Source organism: Amblyomma americanum, chromosome 2 (assembly GCF_052857255.1).
Source record: "Amblyomma americanum isolate KBUSLIRL-KWMA chromosome 2, ASM5285725v1, whole genome shotgun sequence".
Taxonomy (NCBI): Eukaryota; Metazoa; Arthropoda; class Arachnida; order Ixodida; family Ixodidae; genus Amblyomma; species Amblyomma americanum.
Window position 1 is genome coordinate 160,817,013 of NC_135498.1, and position 10,544 is coordinate 160,827,556.

Below are 10,544 nucleotides of genomic sequence, written 5' to 3' on the forward strand. Positions count from 1 at the left end.
AACAACACCAAAACTCACACCATAGCGGCAAATCGATCATATTTACAAGACCATTGACTTCTCTGAGCCATATATGAGCTCAAAATGCCGCATAATATTTAGCTTAAACGGTTTACTTCTGAAAGTGTGTGGACAATAAATGGCTGTGAGTACACACACTAAATGGCATTGCTTTCGGGTCTTGATCTTCAAACCACAGCAATGGTGGCGCAAATAATTTGCTCTGTATGTCATGCTGACCGCTTGTCATTCTGCGATGGTGTTTTGCGCCAAAAAATCACTCTGCAAGTCGGAGTTTAGCAGACGACGCGACAGTAGGAATGTTGTATCCTTGCTTAGGTACGTGGTTTTCGGACGCGTTTCAATAATTAACAAGCCTAGTCACTGTAACTGACAGGCGGAGAACAGCAAAAAGTAATAAATGAGCGATTCTTATTAGTAAATGAGATGAAAAACGCAAGATGACAGACGACCTTTTCAAAACTACGCGAATTCCTGTGCCTATGAAAAGTTGCGGTGGCGCCATCTCATGGCGTCTGTTAGAAAACGGCTCGCCTGCGCCTCGCCACTAGAGAGTATTCTAGTACACTATAGTCAGGGTGTGACATTCCCGTAGAGCCAATGGGGACGATTTTGAAATGCGACGGTGGCGGTGCCTGGGAGTTGGCAGTAAAGGCATAAATTGCTCAAAACTTTTTGAAACAAGCTCAGCCAAGCCAATCCAGAAAAATCCAATATGGCGGCGTTTGTTTATCCGGCTGGTTGCGGGCGGTTGCTCGCGCGTTCGTGGTGCTGGCGGCCGCTAGCTCGATGCAAGCTTCGTAAATACTGGTGACTTGCTGCTCCCGCGCTGCATTCCCGCTTGATTTCCTAAGTACTTACGACATCTGCTTACCCGCTTTTGCATTTCGATGTGTCTGTTGAGGCAGCACGGTGCATGGTGGCGAGCGGCGCGGCCAGCGCGGCTGATTAGCAGCTGCTTAGGGCGCTCGCTCGAGTACCAAAAACGTAAATAGTTTTCTCCAAAGAACAGTTTATTAAAGGAAACATCAGTAGTGACAATCGATGTACAGAAGTGATTTTAGGCATCTTGGGCATTGCAATATCAGTGACAATCGTTCTAAAAATCAAAATTAATAAATTCCATTATGGAAACCTAGAACACATGAGCGAGTGCACAGAGAATATATACAGGGTACAAAGAGGTAAGGTACTATCAAGGTAGGTCCGGTACATATAAGCATGTGCTACATTCATGTAGCATATGCTTTTGTGCAGGTTCAGATGAACAGCAGTGAAGTACAACATCCGAGATGTATTGAAATGTATCTGTCTGTGGCTATGCATACACACATACAGAGAAGGGCAGCGAAAAGTTTCAGCCTTTCACTCGTTGCATCAGACTAAGGACAACATAATATGCTGCAGTGCTATAACTTAGTAAACAGATGCCATGAAAAGAACTTGGGTAACCTTGGGCACGTTTAGCTCTTGGCAGATGAGTTACAGGCTTGCATGCTTTAGGACACAGCTCGTCTGCCATGCCCTATTTTGGTTTCTTTGTTTTGTAGATACCAAGGGGAGGAAGATGCAACCAGGGCAGGCCGAGAATTGTGTGGAGAAGCGACTTTATGAAAATTCTCTGAACAGTTGTGGCCGTGGCTGGTGACGAACAGTAATTGGAGGTCATTAATTCAGCTTGCGATGACACATTGGGGTGTAACAAAATATGCGTGCGTATAAATAACTCATCTGAGAAATGAAAACGCACAGGGTTCGTAACAGGCCAGTAATGTTTCTCTATGTGGCGTTATACTGCATCTACCACAATGTCCAGTTATTATATTACTGAATGGTAAATTGCAAGTGGTCCGTGTACTGTACAGTATCTGCAAACGCTTATGGACGCCACACAGTTCAGCGTAATGCGCCGGCCGCTGCTATTGTGCCCCTCATGACCCATGTGTTGCTCCAAAAGGTGAAACCCCAAACGCTACAACTTCCAGAAGGAAAAAAAAAGCAACTACAAATAGCACCGCAGCATATTTCGAGCACGCTTGTATTGGACACCAGCAAACATGTCAAACATTTTTCATCTTATGCGTACACCCCTCTTAAATGTTACAGAGCCGAGCACCTGAGCCAGTCCGCGTTTGCTGCCTGTGGGTTCTGCTCTCTGTTTCATACATCAGGTGCAATGCTGTCAAAGCTAGCGCTCTTGTTTGCGCTGCCTGCATCCATGACCAAAAAGTAGTGCGTTCCTTGTGGTGAGCGAAACATGGTGAATGCTTTGCCTACAGGCTTACTACATGACGCATTTGTCATGAGCTTGATTAAATGCACTGTTATTGCTGACGACACGCTGTTGCTTTGTCAATCCTCAGACCACTCGGCCACAAAACAAGCACGGAATAACATACCTCCCTTCATTTTTCCTTGCTGATTACTTTCGTACATTTCACTGTGTTGTACCTTATGTATGAAATGAACTGTAGCTATCACCAATTTTCCCAGCAGCATAACAGAGGGCAAGCCATGACCAGAGGTTGCCAAGTTATATACCACAAGAACTCCTGGGTTCCGCAGAGCACTTTTTGGTTTTTGCGAGCACCTGAATCGATGTATGCTTCAACATTATGGTGTGCTTCACAAATTTACTTTTTGCACAAATGGCACTGTTACTGATCATAAGAACTATGGTTAGCATGCAGCCAGTCATTAACTGAATTCTGGCATTGCTTGAAGGGCACTGAGCCTGTATACTTGTCACGCAGGAAGAAAGAGAAGCCAAAACAAAACGGTTTCCCTAGCACCTCTTGTAAGTTGTTAGCATTCAGCAATATTAATTTGAGAACCAATGGTCATAGCAATGCTCATACTAACAAGGCACACAAGGCTTCTAGAAGGCAAACTTGTACTTTGTAAAAGAAGTAACGCAGCAGGAGCAAAAGCAGTCAGTACAGTATATGTGCAATCGGAGCAGAATTACGGATAAACAGGTACATAAATACTTATATACATAAAAAATAAATAGTACAACAAAAAGTTAAAGAGAGAGCACATGTGTAGTAAGTAGGCAGCATTAAAAATCCAAATACAATAATATCCTAACACAGTGCCTCATGAATTTAGCCGGCTAATTTGCGCCTCTTTCTGGCGGGAGCACTCTGTTTTGTTTTTGACGTCATGCTCCTGTTTAAAAAGGAAAGGTGCCAATGCAGCCTTGTGCGGCAGAATAATTTAAGGAATTTAATTTTGCAGCCTAATGAACAGAAAACAGCTTGCTGGTTAGGCATCCTCTCAACAAGATTCCTGGACACATTGGACAAATGAGCACAGCAAGAGATTTCTTTTCTGAAGGCCGAATCCAATTTCTTTATATAATTTAGACATGCCTCAGAAGTTGCGGCAATTGACTGGAAAAGGTGCTCGGCAACACCATTCTCCTTGAGTAGTGCAAAGAATTGGTGTCGTCCATGGAGAGAGCCACCGTCTGCTGCAAGGAGTGTTCCCTCACATGTGCATTCTGTGGTTCTCTGGTCAAGAAAGCTCTTCACAAGAGTGCCAGCGACATGGTACACAACATTTTCGTATACTATGTCAGGGGCATCTTGTGAAGACGCCTGCAAGTCAGATGAACCTGAGCCTTGCTGCCTGCTGTGGCTTGTGCTTGGAGTGCTGCTTGGTGACAATACTGCAGAAACACTCTCCAAGTTGGTGAGGAACGCATGTGTTGTCACTTCGCAGTTTCCTTGCGAAAGTTTGAAAAGTTGGCCAATCCAAATATGTTTTACAGCAGCCACGAATTGGTACACATTAGGTGTCTCATTGCAGCCATGTTTTTGACGAACTATTGCAAAAAAATTTTCCAACGAATCCTGCTGCAACCGACGAGTGAAAAGATGAGTGTAATCGAAATCTGCCTTTAGATCTGTCCACAGCAGAAGTAAGGCTTTGATTGTAATCTGCCAACCTTTGATGGTGTGTGGTTGCTTGTCCAGAGGACCACCAAAATGCCATTGGGCGATCCAATCTATGCACGACTCAAGGAAGACATGATGTTCCGAGCCTTCTGTCATTGCGTACCGCAACTTGTCGTCCTGCTTTTTCAGGGCCGAACTGTTCAGGCAGTCAAAAAGCTTATCCATCCTTTCCGTGAACTCTGCTGTAAATTTTGCATCAACAGGAAGCTCTTGAATGGCAATGAGAGTGAGGAGTGCCACAGATACGGATTCGCTGAACACTTGTGTGGCGTACTTCACTCTCATGTCAGCAAAGGGCATCCTGTAGATGTGTTGCTCTTTTAGTTTTTTTGCCAATCTGCTTTTGAGATGCTCAACTGGTGTTTTGGAGGCCCGATCAATGTGACGAGTTTTTTTGTAAAGGGTTTCGATGTGTGTCCAGTCAACAACCTCAGAGCCAATGGTGAGCTTATGTCGTCGCAAATTATTTCTTGTGCATTTGATTAGGTGTGGGGTGTCAAACATGAAGTATATTTTGCGGTTGTTGACAACAAAATATGGTTCATGGATAGAATGGATGAGCATTCTTGACAGACTCACATTGTTCGACCCTTGATCACAAATGACCGCTTTCACCAGAAGACCTTTGGTTTGAAGCTGCTGAATTAAATCTAATAGCAGCTTGCGCATTGCAAGAACTGAAGTTGCATTGTGGGACGCTGCAAAGGCTACTGGCTGCATCCAACTTCTTGATATGCCAGACACCGCCATAACAAGGGCTATGTTTGCCACACGAGAAGTCCTAGTATTCCCATCATCTGTGAAGCCAATTACAATATCTTTTGATTGATCCTACATCAAATTTTTTTTCAAGGATAGTTCATCGAATAAAAGACAGCATGCTTTGTCTTGTAGTGGCCAATCTTTTGTAATTGATTCTATTGCATCCATGGCACCTGGAATGATACCAGGTGTCATTGGGATGTCTGCCAGCCAGCGCCTTAGCGTCCTCACGTGGCAAATGGAGCATTTCTCTGAGGAAGCGATAAGCTTTTGGAGAGTGAAAGAACAAATTGAGAGCGAATTGTTTCATTTGTTTTGACCAGTGCTTTTTGGATTTCGGAAATGAGCAGAGCCTGATTTGAGCTTTAACCAATTCAAAAAGGTCTTGTGGCGAATGCGGTTCAAGCTTGTTGAGAGCCTCCTGCTGCGTTACTCGCCTTGTGTCGTGCCTTTTCCTAATCCGACTCAGTGCCTTTCGGTACCTGTCGCTTCGAGAATGCAACTTCTCGAAGCGCTTTTTGGTGCGAGGGGTGTACACAACTGCGCCCTTCCTCCGCCGACTCTTGGGCGTTCCTGATGCTGGTGTCATCACTGGCTGTCTGACACTCTCTTTGGCACCGCTGAGGCCACTAGGACCAGCTTCAGCTGCAAAAAATATATAAAAAAAGCATATTTATGTTTGCCTCAGAGCGAGACCTACATCTACATCCCTCACAAAATCAAGATTAGGGTGCAGTCACAGGGCTACAGGTTGCCAAACTTGCAGGGCAATGTTTTTGTGTGAAATGATGAATACAGTCGTGCCCCGTTAATATGATCCTCGCTGATAGGGACAGTTTTTTCTGGCGACCAACTTTACGCCTCGCTTAAATGGAAACTAGTTGCTCGTAATACAGACAGGGTAATAGTTAATGGATCTCATTGTTATCCATGTGTTTTGCCTGCTTAATATTCAGAGCAATTTTTCATGACAAGCTTGAGTTAAGCAAATGGAAAAAACCAGAAATATTTATGTGCAGTAAAGCGATACCTACACGCTGTTACGGGCCTGCCGATACCCATCATGAATATATCAAGGTTACCGATGCATACTTTTTCATTGAAGTGGAAGGTTGCAGTTTGCAATAAATTTTAATGTTTTCTTGAGTACTTACCATAATCAGGTGAGTCCCATGATGCTGATGCAATCACTCTGATGGTTGTGCTTTGGGCAGCACCTGTCAAATAAATAAACACACTGTGGGAGGCTTCAACCAAGTATTTTAATTCTCAGGTGCACATTTTTAGCCTGGCTACGCAGCGTGTATGTGAATGGTAAGCAACAGGCTAGTGAAGCAATTTCCACAACAAGTACCTGAGAAGGCTATCCAATGTTTTCATTGAGCTGAATGAAAAATTACCTGTAAATATAATTCTGTACAGATAACACAGGGGTCCACCATGTAAACAATGCATTCATACATATGCACACAGAAAAATATATGAAATACTAGTTGGTGAGCATAAAGTTAACACTTGTTTCTTCTCTTCTGAAACAAATGTCTGGCATCCGAAGTAGTGGTACAGTAAGATGTGCCGACGTGCACCTAATTATTGCACACCACGACATAATTGCACACTGCTGCTATTGCAGAGGGTTAATTTATTACGTGCAAATCTGCAGCAATAGTGCTGCAGTCCATTGTTGAATTTTCATAGATTATCACTGCACTATTAGTGCATTGCACCTACCTTCTTCGTCAGCTGGGGGAGGGGGCGTAGTCTGCACATCAGTGAGCTGCGGGGCACGTGAAGAGTGTGGGTCGTCTGCAATTAAACGACCGCTTAGACACTCCCAATCTAAAGAAATCAGCCAGCAAAGTAATTACATATGTTTATTTTTTTGTGCTATGACAGAGCCCTCAGCATAAGTAATACTGCATTACAGGGTTAGCCTGAACCAAATGAAAAGTTCTTCATTTCAAGCTGTAATGTAAAACAGATCCTGACTTAGTGCACCTACCTGTGTCATGGACAGCAGAATCTGCACCAGCAATTGTGCCTAGCCCAAGTGTTGATGGCAACGGCAAGTAGTCTGAAATATAGGTACCACTTAGTTACTCCCAAGGAAAACAAACCAACTGGTGTAGTGAGACATTGGGAATGTTTTCCTATGCAAGATTGCAGGAAGACTTACCGTGACCAAGCATGACTTCCACTGGTGCAGCAGTGGACTGTAGTGGTGAAGCGGATTCAATGCCTATGCGAACAAGGAAAAAAAGATAGCCAATCAAGCTCTGCATAGCAGCACCTTCTGCTCAGTGCACAGTATGGCCTTGATGTTCTATTTGGAACGGTTTCTCTTGCTGGGAGTTAGTGTGATCTTAAATTGGGCTTAAATCGTTTTTGTGAGTTTGTAGGCAGTTACGATTAAAAAGGAAAAATTTGTGCGATCAATATACCGCGACTTACAAAATAGCGCAGCAGCACACAGGAAGAAGAATGAAAACACACAAACGAACACTTTACTGTGAACCACGAGGCCATAAATTCACTTGATGTGCATTGTAGGAAATACAAATCAAACTGCAAACCTATCTATGAAGCGTGCAATGTCACCACTATTAATGCTTGCAAACTTATTCCCGAAATCATTCAGGAAGAAATCAGATAGCCTAAGTGACATGTGCATCGCTAAATATCCTGGCGGGTTGCTCCTCAAAGAACCATTTTTACCTTAGAAACCGGTAAAATGTTTACCCTCCATGCTTGCACAATATGCGGCCACTTCATGTATAATTACCGCCTCGTGTGTCACAATAAGCTGCTGGCAGTTTGTGCGTGTGTGTGTTCTTTCTTGACCCTGTGTGCTATTTTGGAGTGAATTCGCGCAGTCTGCCCTCTATTCACCGCAGCGAACAGTAAGTAATAATGACAAGAATACTAAACATAGAGTTGTAAAAATTATTTTCCTCACTGCTGCTGGAGTGCACTATCCAGCATCTGATTGTTAATATGGTTAAGAGAAATTTAAGCTACAACATGGTACACAACTGCAGTCTGATGCAACTGAAACAATGGCCACATGACATTGAAGCAGGAAAGTTTTGTGCCCGGGAAGTGATGTTTGCAGTTAGCCTCTATGAATGCAATTGTTCCCTTTGGTCTTACATTTACAGGATGGGTTTTTCTGAAAATAGTGCCCTCACCTTGTGCCGCACCTCCTTCATAGAAATCTGCAACAAAAAAGCCACAGGATATACTGAGGGATCAAGCTTGGGAAGAATTTACTGGGAGAGGAATTTTGCTTACCCGGGTGCACCAAGGCTCTCAGACGAGGCTCATGCACCTTCACGGAAGGGACTGCTTCATGTGTGAGCCTTGTGCAGGCATCACTAGTGAAGCAATCCCTCGTGAAGTGCTTTGAGCAGAGCCTGTATGTTTTGTAGACCTTTTCCCTTGGTGTCTCCAGGAGTTCAAGCCTATTGGCATATTTCAGCCAAATGGAGAATCTGAAAAACAGCCAAATAACATGATTTCATACATTTTAAAGGTTTGCATACCTCACTTCAGGAATGCTTATTAGCATCTCCTTACACAGCAAAGGGGTACGAACATTATATAACATATATGCGTGAAAACAACTGTGGCAGGATGCAAGCAAAATAAGACAGCAGTTTGTACCAATGTGCCACAGCCTGCTAGTCTATTGCTATGCTGGCCAATCGAAACGACGAATGAAATCACCTTTTTAATGTCTGGCTATGATCGACAAGCCAGAACCTTTAAAATTCTTGAGCTTATGTTTTCTTTTGTGATCTGCTTTTGGTTTAGGTAACAATAACTAGTTCTTTGTTCCAACTGCTTTTTGGGTGCGGCATAATTTTGTGCAGCAGATAGAAATGGGGACAGAGCTTCACTGCAGACTTAAGCTCTATCTGATCATAGCAAATATTCCACTCACACTTTTCTCTAGGTAACTGCATACTAACCACCACCCATGATTCGTTCTTTTCTAATTCCTCCATTAAACACAAGTGCCAATGTAGCTATGCTATGGCAGACAGCTGCTTGCCCACAAATTTGAAGTCTGGATTAAGAACAGCAGGTAAATGAACCAGTAGGCACAGTTTTTCATCTTTTGCTTTCACTGTGATCAAATGGGAAGTGTGAAAGGGATGTGACCAGAACATCAACAGGAAACACTGCTCTTTCGAGAAACTGAAGGTGCAGGCAAATAGCATGGGTCCAGAAGAAGGGGAAAAAAGTGCTTAAGCAAGGGAAATGTCCCAAAAAAGACACAGACAAGAAGAAAGCGACCTTCGCCTTCCCCTCACCCACCCGCCGGAAACGAGCGTTTCCGGCGTACTAGGCGAAACTATTTGCGAGCTTCCCAAAAGCTGTCAAGGACAAGGCGCGAGATAAGAGACATATGTGAGGAGATGGGAATAATGCGGAGAGTACAGAGCCCTCCAAGGTCAGTCGTGCGCCCCGCGAGCGAGCAGCGTAGAGGACAGCCGGGGTGGAGTGTGGAGCGAAATTTACAATGCTGGAGCGGCAGCACTACGGTAGGCAATAGTTTCGAGAAACGCTTCCACGGAGTACATGGGTGGTTGAGCGCGGATATCGCGAGGAAAAGCTCCGGTAAAAGTAAGAAAAACAAGACCGGCGGACTTTCTATATGCGGCTCACGGCGTGCAATGGACTTTCAGCGCGGTGTCCAACACTAGTGGTGTTAGTCTGAACAGCTCGATAATTTATGTGACGTGCATCACTGCTGCAGAAACCATGCACGAACACGCAAGAAATAATATTCAAGCGCGCTGAACTCCGTAAAGAAACAGCCAAACTGAGCATTACAATTACTCCGCTGACGACGCTATAGGCACAGAAGTTAGAATATTCATATTTAAAATACACTCTGAGGGCACCGGAATCTGCGGGGAATAAGCTTTTAAAGGCAGCGAGAAAAGTCAGTGAGTCAGACACACACACACACATGCGAACAAGCAAGCGAGGTAACTAACGGTCCCACGCTTATGAGAGGCAACGGCTGTTGGGCCATCTCAAACTGCAGCACCTTCCCTTAATTTTGCTTTAATGTCCTTAAACGTACTTATCAAACTCATCTCGCAAAACCAAAGCCACTGCAGTAAACAGCGCCAGGTAAAACTAGTTCTATTCCGTCGGCAATTTCAAATGGTAACGACCAAGGGCGGTCAAAACAAAGGCACAACGGTCGCCAACGGCTATGCAAAGAGGGATACGATAGTCAGTGAATTCATAAATACCTGTGGTCAGAAGGAAATCTGAAGAGATGTTCTCCACTCTTGCCGGATGTGCTGCACCACTTCGCGCAACAATACATATGCGACATGACGCTGAGGACGGTAATCACGCTGGTCCAGTGCGCACGTCGCGTCGGCAGTCGCTCGCGTAGTTTCCGTATGCTTGCCAGCCGGGTGCTTGCGCCGGTCGCTGTCGTCTGCTGCCACTGCGCTGCAGCGTTGCCCGCGGCGGCGCTGGCGGCGCAGACGCGTTGTGTCATTTTCGCAATTTGTTTCTTTGATATACTATTTTTAATGCTTACGACTGGTTATATTTTCATTCATAAGCATGTTTGTGTTGTCTACTATGGTCGAGAAATTTTACTTTTTATTAGGCTTGACTCCAGCCGCGTTTGCCGCCAGATACCAGGATCGCTGCAATCGTTCCGACCGTGGCGACACTTACGGCGCGGACGCGCAACTTGCAACATGCCACAGCACGCGTCGCGTTTATTTTCCACACTTTGCCATGGGAACAGCTGCTCAGCGCGCG

General features: G+C 44.6%; 1 protein-coding gene across 1 annotated transcript; it reads right to left on the reverse strand.

The window, feature by feature from the left end:
* Positions 1 to 246: 246 nt before the first annotated feature.
* Positions 247 to 10,161, reverse strand: LOC144120176 (uncharacterized). Its single transcript, XM_077652599.1, has 9 exons — positions 10,016 to 10,161; positions 8,037 to 8,236; positions 7,934 to 7,960; positions 6,922 to 6,984; positions 6,748 to 6,819; positions 6,477 to 6,551; positions 5,900 to 5,962; positions 4,977 to 5,390; positions 247 to 251 (listed from the first exon to the last, which is right to left on the reverse strand). Exons 1-9 carry the CDS (start codon positions 10,099 to 10,101, stop codon positions 247 to 249), a joined length of 1,005 nt encoding a protein of 334 aa, XP_077508725.1. The 5' UTR covers positions 10,102 to 10,161.
* Positions 10,162 to 10,544: the final 383 nt, after the last annotated feature.

Bases quoted from the DNA above. Each gene is read 5' to 3' on its own strand.
- LOC144120176 (XM_077652599.1), bottom strand. From the start codon at position 10,101: ATGTCGCATATGTATTGTTGCGCGAAGTGGTGCAGCACATCCGGCAAG. The intron at 8,237-10,015 runs GTATTTATGAAT...GCTGTTTTTCAG, and splicing joins AGATTTCCTTCTGACCACAG to ATTCTCCATTTGGCTGAAAT. The intron at 5,391-5,899 runs GTAAGTACTCAA...TATTTTTTGCAG, and splicing joins ATGGGACTCACCTGATTATG to CTGAAGCTGGTCCTAGTGGC.